The sequence below is a fragment of the Arvicola amphibius genome, chromosome X, assembly GCF_903992535.2.
Source record: "Arvicola amphibius chromosome X, mArvAmp1.2, whole genome shotgun sequence".
In the NCBI taxonomy this organism is placed as follows: Eukaryota; Metazoa; Chordata; class Mammalia; order Rodentia; family Cricetidae; genus Arvicola; species Arvicola amphibius.
Window position 1 is genome coordinate 16,424,637 of NC_052065.1, and position 15,035 is coordinate 16,439,671.

The window sequence follows — 15,035 nt, forward strand, 5'->3', positions numbered from 1 at the left end:
CTCTCTCTTGCCCGCAGCTGCCACCACGTGGCTCGCTACCCGGGACCAGTCGCCTTCGGAGACCTGCGGCATGGTCTCATGCACAGTCCCTAGGACTGACTGCTCTTGAGACCCCCTGCCCACTGTCTGCCACCACATGGCCCGCTGCCTGCTGCTGCTTGGGAACCTGCAGTTTCTGCTGCCTGCTGCCACCGGGGATCCTGCAGCATTTTTATTAATCCACTACAATGGGGGCATACATCTGTGATCACAGCACTTAGGAAACTGAGGCAGGAGGATCAATTTACAGGGCAAGCTGCTATTACATAGCAAGTTGGAGGAAAAACAAACAAGCCAGGTGTAGAAGTTCACGCATTTAACGCATTTAACCCAGAACTCTGGAGGCAGGAGACAGGCGGATCTCTTTGAGTTCTAGGTCAGTCTGGTCTATAGAACAGTTTGGACAGTCAGGTCTACACAGTGAGACCCTGTTTGAAAAAACAAAAGGACATAAAGTTAAATACATAGTGAGGTGGGGAAGATCTGGAAGGGTTGGAGAAGGGGAAAAATAGTACCAAAATATATTGTATGGAAAAATTTAAATAAAAAAATTAAAATGTAATTAAAAACAGTAACAAAAAAACAGCAAATGTAAAAACTGTAGACACCACCAAGCAAAGAAGTGACAGGAGACTAACACAGGGCACCTTTTTTTGGAAAAGCAGTTCCCCTGATGCCTGGACCTCCACCCCACACATCCCAGAGCTGGTATGAGGCCATATGGAGTTTTGTTTTTAGAGACAGGTTTCTCTGTATAGCCCCGGCTGTGCAGAAACTTGCTTTGTAGAACAGATTAGCCTTGAACTCGAAGATCTGCCTGCCTGTGCCTCCCAAGTGCTGGAATTAAAGGTGTGCGCCACTACTGCCTGGCTGGATTGTTTTTTGTTTTTGTTTTTAAATGGAATTTTAAAAAATAGAATGACTGGTATTCAGTCAAGGCTCCCCACCCCCACCTCGACAGGGTTTCTCTGTGTAGACCTGGTCATCCTGGAACTAGCTGTGTAGACCAGGCTGGTATTGAACTCACAGAGATTCGCCTGCCTCTGTCTCCCAAGTGTTGGGATTGAAGACATGCACCACCACAGCCTGGCTTAGAACAGGCTTTTCTTAAAGGTAGTGTCCAGTCTCCACAAGGGGAGCTTATGCAAGGGGGGGGCTAGCACGGCATACATCATACCCAGCAATCCTGGAGTTCCTGAGCTTCTTTCCCAAGCTTACTCCTGTTTGCTCATTATATCCCTTGGCCCCTAACCATGCTTATTCATGGTTCATATCATTGTGTATCTTACCTCCCTTGCTGATCCATTCCATAACTCTTTACTAGAGGCTGGGTATGGTAGCATCACACAAGTTCAAATTCAGTTTGGACAACATAGTGAGATCTTGCTTCTTTCCCCTACTACCCTGCAAAAACTTACTAGAATCCATTCACTGTGGAATAACAAGTCCTAAACTTCCAAGCCCCTTCTCCTGAGGAGAGGGTCATCTGGATGACTAAGGAGTGCATACACAGACATTTCAAAACTGGCTTTAAACATTCATCAGGGTGCCACATGGAGGATCTGGGATGAGAGACTGTTACATGTGTGAGGCTGGGATGCCCTGAGAGACATAAAAGGGGACCCATGGGACAAGACTGCTAGGGTGCCCCCACCCCTACCACAGAACAAGAGAGTAGAGTAGAGGCCCTCTTTGGAGGGTCTCAGGGTTATATAGGAGCCAGTCCTCCCTTGGAGGTAGATTGTCCGGGAAGGAACTGAGGAGTAGCTCCCACGGTGGCAGGGGCAGGCAGTGGCTTCCTCAGTGGTACTGCTGGTAGTTGGGATAACCTGGGGCCGGAGCTCCTTCTTTAGGAGTTAGCTGGTTGGGGTCCTCCAAGAATGGGGGTGCTAGAGAAGGGAGAATGAGGTAATGAGGTGAGGAAGAATGGAGAAGGCTGACAATGCTTCCTGACTCTCCCTGACCATTGCCCACCAGGTCCTCACCATTGCGGAACTGCTGGGCGGTATAGCGAGTGAGAAGGATACCAACACCCTCGATGAGGGCCAACAGGATGCCCCCCATCATCGCAGAGCCCACCATAGCCAGAGGACCACCTAGGAGGCAGAAAGAAACAAAGCTGAGGAAGGGCAGGCAGAACAGGGAAAGGACTGGGGGCGGGGGCTAGAGGCACTCACTGCGTGCAGCCAGCACTGCTCCAGTCAACGCTCCACTGGTGATGGAGTTCCAGGGGTCTTCCTTGCCCCTCAGCCGTACAAGGCCACAGTCAATGGTGGAAAACAGGCCTCCCCACACTGCAAAGCTACCTGTAGGGGGATAGAGGCCTAATCAGTGAGTACCAGAAATTCTGAGGCTCTGTATATCTCAACATCTGGGAATTTCCAAGATCTGAAGACTGACAGAGAAAGGGGCTTCTGAGACTGTAAGATGTGGCTCAGTAGTAGAGTGCTTGCCTAGGGAGATTCCCAGCAAAACACACAAGCACACACATGCACATACACAACACCCATGGCTGGCATAATCCCAGCACCTGGGGGGCTCAGGCAGGAGACTGCAAAGACTTAGAAACCCATAGAATGAAGGCCTGTCTCAAACAGAAAAGCGGGTTGGGAGAGTCACATAGCCTGTAAAAAGTCATGGGTTAAATGTCAGAATCAAATATAAGAGGAAAGAAAGTCCAGACATAGAGACAGGTGGAGACCCTTATGCAACACTCCATCTTTCCCACTGTGAAGAGTTCCCCATTTAATCAGGTTTGTAGTAATCATCAAAATGCTTTCACTTTTAGTTGGTAAATGGATACAAGCAGATTAACCTTTCATACAGCTTTCAATGAAGCAACTTCCACCCTTTCTTTAACTATCACATGGAGTTGGAATTCTGGTTTTGATTTCACAGAGAAGGAAAACAGGACAGAAAAGCCAGAACACAAGATATATATTAAACATGTATAATCTAGAAATCAAAAATGCTTCAAAACCTACAACTTTTTGAGCATGATCATGATACCAGTAACAGAAAATTCCAGGCTGACATCATGTAACATGAAACAGGAAAAATGCAGGAGAATGCTGGCCAGGGTGGCGCACGCCTTTAATCCCAGCACTCAGAGGCAGAGAGAGGCAGGTGGATCTCTGTGAGTTCGAGGCCAGCCTGGTCTACAAAGCGAGTTCCAGGACAGCCAGGGCTCAAAAAACCAAAACAAACAAAAAACTCTGGAGGTGTACAGCTGCAGTCCCAGCTACACGGGAGGCTGAGGATATCACCGAGCCTAAGAGTTAGAGACCAGCCTGGAAAACATAGAAAGCTCCTTCTACTTGTTTTTGATTTGGTGGTGGTAGTGGGGAATGGAAGTCAGGGTTTCAAGCCAGCCAAGTACTTCATCACTGGGCTATATCCTCAGCCCTCAGACCCCCCCGCATCTCTCCCTCTTTTTTGAGACAGGATCTCATGTAGTCAAGACTGGCCTCAAATCTTTTATGTAGCCAAGGATAATCTTGAAGTTCTGATCCATCTGTCTTCATCTCTCAAGTGCCAAGATTACAAGTGGACACCAATATCCCCAGTTTTTATGCAGTGCTGGGGACTGAACCCAGGACTTTGTATTGTTGGGTAAGTACTCTACGAACTAAACTACATTCTCAGTCGAGACTCCATCTCTTAATTTAAAAAGAAATAGCCGGGTGGTGGTGGCGCACGCCTTTAGTCCCAGCACTCGGGAGGCAGAGGCAGGCGGATCTCTGAGTTCGAGGCCAGCCTGGTCTACAGGAGCTAGTTCCAGGACAGGCTCTAGAAACTACAGGGAAACCCTGTCTCGAAAAACCAAAATACACACACACACACACACACACACACACACACACACACATGTTGGGAATCTGTTTTAGTGATAGAGTACTTGCCTAGCATGCTCAATCCATCCCTACCATAAAACAAGAAAAATACATACATATGTGGGGTTTTTTTTGTCTGTTTTTCAAGACAGGGTTTCTCTGTAGCTTTGGAGCCTGTCCTGGAACTAGCTCTTGTAGACCAGGCTGGCCTTGAACTCACAGATATCTGCCTGCCTCTGCCTCCCGAGTGCTGGAATTAAAGGAGTGCGCCACCACCGCCTGGACAAAAGCATATTTATTTTATTTTATTTTATTTTTTGAGACAGGGTTTCTCTGTAGTTTTGTCTGGTGCCTGTCCTGGAACTAGCTCTTGTAGACCAGACTAGCCTCGAACTCAGAGATCCGCCTGCCTCTGCCTCCCAAGTGTTGGGATTAAAGGCGTTCACCAGCACTGCCCAGCTACATGTGTTTATAGTGTATAAAATAACACTTTGAGGCTGAGACAAAATTAGTGGTAGAGTACTTGCCTAACACGCTGAAGGTCATATCTCAGTATCTCAAAATAAACAAATTAATTATTTTTTTAAAAGAGCTGGGCATGGCTCACATCTGTAATCTTAACACTTGTGGGGCTGGGGCAGAAGGATAACCTTGAGTTTGAAGCCAGCCTGGGCTATAGAGTGAGACCTGTTTCAAAAAACAAAGATATTCAAGAGACTTAAGTATGGTGTATATAAAACACAAGTGAATTTTGTGTTTAAACATTTCTATACATATGCAAATTTTATAAAATCCAAAATCTTCTGAAATGTGAAACACTTTTGGTCTCAAGCAGTTTGGATAGGAATACTCAACCTGTAGTCAAAATGTTTATTGCGGGCTTACTGTGTTCTAGTACTTATTTGAGGTACTGTGTCAGTTGACTTCTGCAACTTTAAATTAGGTAATATTATCAAATGGGCTTAGCATAGTAACTAGCATTTAGTAAATACTATGTGAGTTCTTTTTTTTTTTTTTTTCGAAACAGTTTCTCTGTAGCTTTGGAGCCTGTCCTGGATCTAGCTCTTTTTTTTTAAGATTTATTTTATTTATTGTGTATACCGTATTCTGCATACATGCATGCCTGCAGGCCAAAAGAGGGCACTAGACTCATTACAGATGGCTGTAAGCCACCATGTGGTTGGTGGGAATTGAACTCAGGACCTTTAGATGAACAGGTGGTACTCTTAACCACTGAGCCATTTCTCCAGCCCCAAGGAACTAGCTCTTGTAGATCAGGCTGGCCTCAAACTCACAGAGATCTGCCTGCCTCTACCTCCCAAGTACTGGGATTAAAGGCCTGCGCCACCACCGCCTGGCTACATGAGTTCATTTTAACACTACCTGTTTGGTGGTCCATGCTATCATTATCAGATGAAGTTTGAGGAAGGTATGCTACTAGCGTAAGGTCCCCTAACAGGGAAGAGGTGAGACAGATTTAAACTGCACAATACCCCAGGTTTGGTGGTGCAAGCCTTTAATCCCAACACTAAATAGGTAGAGACAGGGGCTATGTAGAGAACCCAGTCTCAAAATAAACAAACAAACAAACAAATAAATAAACCTCAGAAGACACAATCTTGTCCTTTCACATTAACTGTTGGGAAATGTCTCCACCCCAGGAAGTTCTAGTCAGACTTTGGGTTACAATCTAGACCTCTACAGAGAATCAACTACCTTCAAAGTTGCTATCATGTCTTTATGTTCCCCCAATCTCCTCACCTCCAATCTGGGGTGCTCGAATCCTCACAGCATTGACACTACCTCTGAAGCGGTGTCGTATTCCCTGGAGAAAGCAAGGAAAGGGGTCAAGGTAGGGGTAAGACTACTGGCAAGGCAGGGTTTCTAGCCTATACAAGAAGAGCTGCTGGGTGTTTACTGGTGGGCACTTGCCTAGAGTGAGCAAGGCCCAGGGTTCGTCTACTCCCAGCACTGCAACAAAAAGAGGGAAGACATGGCAAAGCTGTTAGATGCATAGCAGCAGCCAGAAACGCAGGAGAATGGGGAATATACAACAAAGAGTGTGTTTGGTAAGTTTTATTCATCTCTTCACTTGTTCATTCGGTACACAATGAGTAGATCCTGTGCGCCAGGCTTCATCTTATATGCAGGGGTACAAGGAACAAGGTCTCTGCCCTCTCTGAGTGAGAGCACACAGTAGTGGCAGGGACAGGGCCTAAGCAATCAAGCAAGACAGCAAAATGTACTATAGAACAGTAGCTCTCAATCTGTGGCTCACAACCCCTTTGAGGGTCACAGGGATAGCCTAAGACCATCAGAAAATAGTTATTTACATTACAATTCATAACTAGCAAAAATCAGTTATGAAGTACAACAAAAATAATTTTATGGTTGGAGCATCCCAACATGAAGAACTTCTAATGAGTCACAGCATGAGGAAGGTTGAAAACCACTGCCTTAAAGCTTTGCCTATTTTCATCACTCTCTCTGCTTCACACTTGCCATTGAGGATGGGCACTCTCAGCCTCTTGCTTTGGCAGCTGTGCTCCTTGTTGCCATGTCTCCCTATCACAACGGACTCTTCTCCCTCTGGAATTCAAAGCCCAAATAAACTCTTCCTTCTATTAATTGCCTTGGTCATGGACTTTATCACGACAACAGAAAAGTAACTGATATATCCCAAAAGGCTCACACCCATTTCATAGAGGAACAGGCACCCTGTCCATCTTTAAGTCTTAGAGTAAAGCTCACAAGTCTAAGCCCAGTTATCTCCGTGGTTGAAGGCCATCTTGTTCTAAGATTTATTTAGTAGTGTTCTGCCTGCATGCTTATATGCCTGCATGCCAGAAGGCACCAATGATCTCATTACAGATTGTGAGCCACCATGTGGTTGCTGGGAATTGAACTCAGGACCTCTAACAGAGCAGCCAGTGCTCTTTACCTCCGAACCATCTCTTCAGCCCAAATTCAAGACAATCTTTCCAGTATGAGGCTTTGCAAAAATTAAAAATAACAAAGTTACATTGGCCCGTGATGGTGCATGCCTTTAATCCTAGCACATGGGAGGCAGAGGCAGGCAATTGAAGCCAGCTTGGTCTACAGAGCAAGCTCCAGGACAGCCAGGGCTATACAGAGAAACCCTGTCTCAAAACAAACAAAGGTTTGTGTGTGTCTGTGTGGCATATATACACATGACGGTGCAGGTGTGTGAATATGTGGAGGTCAGAGGAGAGGACATCAGGGGTTTTCCTCTATTGCTTTTGGTCTTGAGACAAGGTCTCTCACTGAGTCAGAAGCTCCACTTCCAGCTAGGGCTGACTGGCCAGCAAGTTCCTGGGATATGCCTGTCTTGTGCCCCATCCCCTCCAATACTGGGGCTATAGGCACAGGCAGTCATGCCTGGCTTTTAACATAGGTGCTGGGGAATCAAACTCAGGTTCTCATGCTTGCAAAGCCAAGTACTCTTATCTACTGAGCTCCCTCTCCAGCCCCTCCCCATGCTTTTAAAATAGTAACATCTAATAAAGTCTCCAAGGGCAGGGGGCCTTAAGGGAAGAGGTAGAATTATATTAAAAGGTCCCCCTATTCAATGTAAATTTGTCTCTCTGTCAAACTTATGTCATTTTTTTCTATAATAGAATTTAAACTCAGAGTCTGCTTTGAGGTAAAATCTACATTGCATACACATTTAAGATTTGATGCTAACCTTTTTATTCTAATGCTGAGGAATGAACCAAGGACCCCCCCCTCCCTCTCTCCCTCCCCCCCCCCCCTTTCTCTTTCTCTCTCCCCCAACTACTCTATACCACTGAGCTATGTACTTGCTGCGGAACAACCTTTGTACACTGTAAATACGTATTGTTCTCATTGTTAATAAAAAGCTGATTGCCTATAGTTAGGCAGGATTTTGGGGGCAGAGAGGATGATGGGAAGAAGGAGGGCAGAGTCAGAGGAGCTGCCAGCCATACAGAAAGGAAGGAGGACATGCAGGAGATAAATGCCACAAGCATTGGGACAGCACATAGATGAATAGAAATGGGTTGATTTAAGTTGCAAGAGCTAGACAATAACAAGCCTGAGCTATTGGCTGAGCATTTATAATTAATAAGTCCCTGAGTGGTTATTTGGGAAGGAGCTGGTGGAACAGAGCTGATCATGGTGTCATGGTCCCCTAGTCCCGACAAAAAACTCTGCCTACACATACTTCTAGCCCCTAAGACTATTTCTGATAGTACAGCATTTCCATAGAGGTCCAGCTAGATAGTTGAAGAATAAAGTCCCTTAAATCATAGATCCAGGAGCCAGGCCCAACAAGTAGTTGAACAAGCAACAGAATGATTGTGTTCAGAGCAGGATTCTATGTCAGCAAGACTGCAGATTCCCACACCACTGGGGGAAGGCCCAACTCACAACAGGGGCATTGCGAAAGCCCTTGATAGCCTGGAAGACTCCACCACCAATGACACCCATAGTGAAGGCTCCACCGCAATCATCCACAATCCGCCATGGGCTGCAAGCAGGAAGGAAAAGATTGGGTTAATGTGAAACCCTGTCCTGCCAAGCCTGGACTCTTTGGAACTTGGAGAACCAAAATGGGAAGCTCACAACTGGTAAGAAACAACTCAGATAATAACAAATTAGTTCTGTCTGTCAGTTTTGATACAACCCATAAAGCCAGGCACAGTTCCACATACCTGTACTCATAATACTTGGGAAGTTGAGGCAGGAGGATCACGAGTTGGAGTCCAACCTGGGTTATAAATGGAGACCCTGTCCCAAAAAGAAAGTTTGTGCAGCTGGATAGTGGTGGCACACACCTTGGCCTTTAATCCCAGCACTTAGGAGGCAGAGGCAGTTGGATCTGAGTTCAAGGCCAACCTGGTCTACAAAGTGAGTTCTAGAACAGCAAGGAATACACAGAGAAACCCTGTCTGGAAAAAAACAAGAGACAGAGAGAGAGAGAAGAAACTTTGTGTTCTGGGTGTGCCATGCCTTTCATCCCAGCACTACAGAGACAGAGGCAGATAGATGTGTGTGTTTGAGGTCAGCCTGATCTACCCAGAGTTCCAGGACAGCCAGGGCTACATAGCGAGAGTCTGTCTCAAAACAAATAAACAAGACCTAAAAGCTTTGTAAATATATTTCTGACACAAAAGTAGGAAATTTTTACTTTTTTTCTTTTTCCTTTTCTTTCTTTCTTTCTTTCTTTCTTTCTTTTTTTTTTTTTTTTTTTTTTTTTTTTTTGAGGCGGGGTAGCCTTCCAAATGCTGGTCTTATTACTGACAGAATAGTACTCTTGATTACAACCAACCATCAATCAAACTGTTTTGTTGCTATAAAAAAAAAAAAAAAACAAATGAATTGACCAGTACAAAGATTTGGCAGGTTTCAACAGTGTTAATTAGCTAATGTTACTTAAGGAAAGCAGAACAGGGTGGCACTCTGTTCTCAAAAAAAAAAAAAACAAAACAAAACAAAAACGCAAGCACATTCAAGGAAGCCGTGTACAGTGTCCTTTAAAAATCTAAAACAGAAAAAAAAAAATTCAAATGAAGTTCCAGGTCCCACCTCTTAGCCCACAGTGGGTTCATACATGCCCTATCTAGAGTCAAAAACCAGTCTGGGAAAGTCACGCGAGGAAACCCTGTGGGTTTTGGCACCACGCCTCTCCTCCCCCGCTGCCGGAATGGATTTGCCCAGCGTTTCTCTTTTGGCTCACAAAAAGGGTCTAGGAGAACAGTCAGGGTAACAGTGAGGTGGTTTGTCCCATACCGCACCTACAGGGACTCTCCACTGTGGCGGGTTTTAACGAAGTCCAAGTGGGCGGAGCCATGCCGGACGCGCTGAGGTAGTGAAGTTTCTAAGCCTCCCGCGTCAGGGACTTGGCAATGGAGCCGTTGCCTTCCCCGCCCGCCTCCCGTGGTTGGCCTGGGCGTCGCAGGGACTGTCCCGAAGCCTGTGCCCATGGCCGTACCAAGGTTCGCGAGCGTACTCCTCCATGGCGCCTGGAGCAGTCGGTCGCACTGGCGAGCCACTCCCCCTCCCGCCGGACCGCCCACAAGTGCGGAGGCGTCGTACGTAGGCCAAGGAAACAATTGGTTTTCCTTGCTTACGTAAGGCCGTGGGGGCGTTCTTATTGGCTAGACAGGCAGGCCACGTCCGTTCCGTGTAAACCCTTGGCGTCGACCAGTTAACTGTGTCTGGGGAGAGCGGGGAGCATTTTGGTCGTTTAAAGAAGAGCCCTTCGATATTGGTAAGCATAGTGACAAAGAGGGAGGGGAGGGCAGGTGACAGACTTTGCTTATCCGCATAGCTGGACTGGTAACGGCGGGGTAGAAGCTTTCTTCTAGAGCTGGAGATGGTGCTGGCATTTTTGCGCCCCCATCCCAGCGCCTTGGTTTCTCCCACTGTGCTGACTTGGAGGAACGTTGGGTGATCCCATTTGGGGTTGCGGGTGTGTTACACTTGGTCCCTCGGCGGTGGGTGGAGCCTTGGCCTGGAGAGGAACTGGGTCTTCGGTGCATCCGGTCCCGGTGCCCCGGTCCGTAGAGTTCTGGTGGTACTAGCCCAGACCATACTGCCACGTATTTCTTTCATCTTTTAGCACGCACTTTTGTTCTGTCCTTCGAGCTACTGGTGCGGTCAGGTAGGTGTGTGCAGCGGGGGGGGGGGGGGGGGGCGGCGCGTCAAATGAGCACTCGCTGTCGTGTGATGCATGGTTACTGGATATCCTGACTGAAATGTTTATTGGATCTGTCGCTGTCGTGTGATGCATGGTTTCTGGATATCCTGACTAAAATGTTTATCAGATCTGTCGTTCAGTACTGTCTGTCGCTTCCTAGGTCTGTTCCCACAATGCCGCTCCCGGTTGCACTGCAGACCCGCTTGGCGAAGAGGGGCATCCTCAAACATTTGGAACCCGGTGAGAAAGCTAATAACAGATGGGTCTACCATGTGCCGGTGTTACCAGACGTCTGTTGTTCTGTTCTCTAACTCCGACCTGCCCGCTCCCCCCCCGCCCCCCCCCCCCCCCCCCCGTCAAACCCAGGTGCATGCTAAGCAGGCGCGAACCATCGTCCCCAGCCCCGAAACACACATCTTTTCCACGCTTGCGTTGCTGGGGTCAAACTCAAACTCTTGGATGTGCTCTACTATTGAGGCTTTGTTGTTAATACTTGATATCTTGCATGGCCTGGCAGGCATCTTAATGGCAATATAATTTCCTGGTATCCATTACTACTGCATAGTAAGTACCGTGTGAAGCATAGACTGGAGGATAGAGTTTAATTCACGAATAAAGTGGGCATGGTGGCATGTACCAATAGTCTCAGCTACTTAGGAGGCAGAGATAGGAAGATGACTTGAGCCCAGGAAATCAAGGCAAGCCATGGCAACTTGGCGAGACCCAGTCTTCAGAAACTAAAGCTAAGCTGCTGGTTGGTGGTGGTGGCACACTCATTTAAAACCCAGCACTCCAGGCCAGATATTTTTCTCTGCACACTCCAAAAATAACTAAAATCCAAAGGGGTAACTACTTGCTATTAATTAATGTTTGAGACATGGTCTTGGTCTCATTGTATCGTTCTGGCAGGCCTGGAACTCATGTAGATCAGGCTGGCTTTGAATTCACAAAGATCTGTCTGTCTCTGCTTTTCTAATGCTGGGATTAAAGGTGTCCACCACCACACTGGGCCAGTATTTATTTAATAAGAGTGATATATTCTGCAGTCTCTGTTTCAAATATAGTGACAAGGTGTTAATGCTTTGTGGTTTTTAACTCAGCAGACGTACTGTGATGATAGGCATGATAACCTATTAACATTTATTTGGGCCACCTAAGTGCCTGGCACATATATTAATAGTCTAAAATGATCATCTATCAGTTAGGTTTATGAAGTGGCATTTCATTTGTATTTTAACAAATAAAACTTGCCCGAGGATCAGAAAAGTTAAAACAGCCACACTGGCCAGCCTCACAGACCAGGCAGCAATAGCACATACCTTTAATCCCAGGAGCCACACTAGCAGTGGTGGTGAACTAGAACTAGAACCCAGAACTAGAGAGGATTATAAAATGGGAGGAGACAGCTCTCAGTCTGTCTCATTAGCAGACGTAAGAGCCAGTGACCAGCTGCTTTTGCTCTCTGACCTTCAGGTTGAACCCCAATTTCTGTGTCTGGGTTTTTATTACCCGTGCTACAGGTTTACTGTATTACTAGCTGCTAATTACACATTATTGCCAATAATAATAAAATCTGGCGTGAGTTTTAACCCATATGGTGTGTTAGGCACTGGAAAGTGCGCCATAATACTGTATGGATAACTGACATCTATTACAGGACTACTTTGGGCCAGCCACAGACATTGTACCTAATAGTGCTAAATTTTTTTTGGTGAAGCTAGGGTATGAATCCAGAGTTTCAGGCAAACCCCATATCATTTTTATTTTAAGTCTCTTGAGTACTGAGCCCATTGCTGAAAGTATATATCTATTTGCACTCCGAGTATCACAGAAGTTTGTTATGAAAATGTACATGACCCAATTCTACAGCCCAGTCAAACAGTCCTTTGGGGAAGGATGTGAACTCCTCTGCTAAGCAGTCATTGTTTAGACTATTTCCAAGGCTCCTAACACGAGGATGCTGTTTCCTCGTATGACCACCATGCCGGTGTTATTCTGTTGCCCTAGTGGCCATCTCCACTCATCAATCACAAGATCCATAAAGGGATCAAAGCCCTGAAGAATTCCTTGTACATGTCTGCCACCATTTAACTTCAATGACAACTTCTTGTCCATAAATTTCTTCAGTTCGGGAGGGTGGGTCTTGCTCATGGTGACTCTCCAGCTGGCTCCACACGGGAAGGAGCAGGTGGCCTTGCAAAAGCATGCGCAGCAGGCCGGGTGCTCAATATTATATATAATTAGCAATAGCAATATGGATGATCATACGTGACAATTCTTTTGGTGTCACTGGGCTGAGATGTGCATTGGTTTTTGGATTTTTGAGACAGGGTTTCTCTGTGTAGCGTTGGCTGTCCTGGAACTCACAGAGATCCTCCTGCCTCTGCCTCCCGAGTGCCGGGATTAAAGGTGTGCACCACCACCAATTGGCGTGGCATATGCATTTTATTGTTAGTTATACCCACAGCTGAAATCTGTTATGGGCCTACTGATAGCCAGGCATTGAGCTGATAATAAATACCATTTTTATTCTATCACCAGGTTTCTTGCTGCAGGCTTAATATATGTCAGCCCTTGGCAGTAAATTCAGAGCAATGTTTGAATTAATTCCTTGCTGTACATGACTCAGAAACCCATCACAGTTCAGAAGGTGAATAGGTGACCCATTGTTTTTAGGCAACCCCCCTGCTATTTAAACCCATTTCATTTGAATAGGTTTGGATGATACAGGGCCACATGGTATCTGACCTCAGGAACTGGTAGGTTTTTTAAGATTCTCTATCAACTCTCAATGCATAGCTCTGTCTTCCATGTACAGTGGTATAGATGTGAGTGGTTATGGCCCCAGGCCCTGAGTATAGGAAGAGAACCCCCGGGGTTCTTAAACTGCTTGTCTGTCTCCCTGTTCTTCCAGAGCCAGAGGAAGAGATTATTGCTGAGGACTATGATGATGATCCTGTCGACTATGAGGCCACCCGGTTAGAGGGTCTGCCACCGAGCTGGTACAAGGTGTTTGACCCTTCTTGGTGAGCCTACCAACATAAGGCAGGAGGGATGGCTGGCTTTTCCCTTCCTGTGTTAATGAGGAAGGTATCTGCTATGGAGCCATGGAGCAGATCTAAGCAGAGGTCAGGGAAACAGTTGACATAAGGGACATCTGTGCTGACATTCCCATCCCTCTCACTGCCCACAGTGGACTCCCTTATTACTGGAATGTTGAGACAGACCTCGTGTCGTGGCTCTCACCACATGACCCCAACTTTGTCGTTACCAAATCTGCCAAGAAACTGAGGACCAGTAATGCTGGTGGTGAGTTGGCAAAGCATGGGTATCTCAGTGATTCTTACAGTCTCAAAGAGGGGCTGAGGAGACCATATGTATAAGAGAGGGCTTCAGGACTTCTGTGTTACCGCAGATGCTGAGGACAAGTTGGACCGGAATCATGAGAAGTTGGACAGAAATCATGAGAAGTCAGACCGAAGTCACGAGAAGCCAGACAGGAGCCACGAGAAGGCAGACAGAAACCATGAGAAGTCTGACCGGGATCGAGAGCGGAGCTATGACAAAGTGGACAGAGAGAGAGATCGGGACAGGGAACGAGATCGGGACCGGGGGTATGACAAGGCAGACCGGGAAGATGGCAAAGACCGGCGCCACCATCGCAGAGAGGAACTAGCTCCTTACCCCAAGAGCAAGAAGGGTAAGCAGATCAGGTTGGGACTTGGATGAGTCAAGTGAGGTACCAGGGCACAGGAATGTAAGGAGTGCATATCTAGACCCGGGCTCCTGGAGAATGGTGCTGTGAGCCATGGTAGCCCCTGGCACCACGTCCTCCTGGGAGAAGGGGCTCAGTGATCTGGGGCTCCTTGGGCCTTAAGTGAAGAATTTAACCAGCGACTTATTTCTATAGTGGCAAGCCGGAAAGATGAAGAATTAGACCCCATGGATCCCAGCTCATACTCAGATGCACCCCGGTAAGCGAAACCCCATGCCAATCTTGGTTTTTCATGCTTGTCGCTATACCTGTGAACAGTACCTTCCTCCTGCATTTCTTCCCATTCTTTAATCATGGGCAGTTGGGGGAATGTCCACTATACCCTTTTCCTGTCCTCTAATTCTCTGTTGTCCCCAGGGGCACATGGTCAACAGGACTACCCAAGAGGAATGAGGCCAAGACAGGTGCCGACACGACAGCAGCTGGGCCCCTCTTCCAGCAGCGCCCATACCCTTCCCCAGGGGCTGTGCTCCGCGCCAACGCTGAGGCCTCCCGAACCAAACAGCAGGACTGACCCTTCGTTTGCTGTAGCTTTGGCAGTTTGCCTTCCTGCTTTCTTCCTTGAGGCTCTGGATGTAGGGCCCAGAGCTTCACACATGCTGAATAAGTATCCCACCAATGAGCGACACTCCCGGCCCCCTTATTGTTTGTAATAAAAGCTTTGTTGTGGATCATACTCAGGAGGCTTGAGTGCTTCCTTTCTTAC

At 46.9% G+C, this 15,035-nt stretch overlaps 3 protein-coding genes across 4 annotated transcripts; 1 reads left to right on the forward strand and 2 right to left on the reverse strand.

Moving 5' to 3' along the window:
• Window positions 1-1,551: 1,551 nt before the first annotated feature.
• Window positions 1,552-9,914, reverse strand: Timm17b (translocase of inner mitochondrial membrane 17B). Its single transcript, XM_038316705.1, has 6 exons — window positions 9,847-9,914; window positions 8,283-8,382; window positions 5,634-5,697; window positions 2,217-2,345; window positions 2,025-2,135; window positions 1,552-1,928 (listed from the first exon to the last, which is right to left on the reverse strand). The coding sequence occupies exons 1-6, from the start codon at window positions 9,870-9,872 to the stop codon at window positions 1,840-1,842; spliced, it is 519 nt and encodes a 172-aa protein (XP_038172633.1). The 5' UTR covers window positions 9,873-9,914; the 3' UTR covers window positions 1,552-1,839.
• Window positions 9,915-10,019: 105 nt separating this feature from the next.
• On the forward strand, window positions 10,020-15,005 carry Pqbp1 (polyglutamine binding protein 1). Of its 2 annotated transcripts, XM_038316857.1 has the most exons (8): window positions 10,020-10,125; window positions 10,477-10,518; window positions 10,715-10,794; window positions 13,469-13,580; window positions 13,748-13,863; window positions 13,970-14,254; window positions 14,465-14,528; window positions 14,687-15,005. In XM_038316857.1, the coding sequence occupies exons 3-8, from the start codon at window positions 10,728-10,730 to the stop codon at window positions 14,841-14,843; spliced, it is 801 nt and encodes a 266-aa protein (XP_038172785.1). In that variant the 5' UTR covers window positions 10,020-10,125; window positions 10,477-10,518; window positions 10,715-10,727; the 3' UTR covers window positions 14,844-15,005. The 2 variants fall into 2 exon arrangements, with proteins under 2 accessions (XP_038172785.1, XP_038172786.1); XM_038316858.1 differs by lacking the exon at window positions 10,020-10,125 and having other exon boundaries at window positions 10,175-10,518.
• On the reverse strand, window positions 12,291-12,705 carry LOC119805055 (small nuclear ribonucleoprotein G-like). The gene has a single exon (XM_038316859.1). It carries the CDS (start codon window positions 12,703-12,705, stop codon window positions 12,481-12,483), a length of 225 nt encoding a protein of 74 aa, XP_038172787.1. The 3' UTR covers window positions 12,291-12,480.
• Window positions 15,006-15,035: the final 30 nt, after the last annotated feature.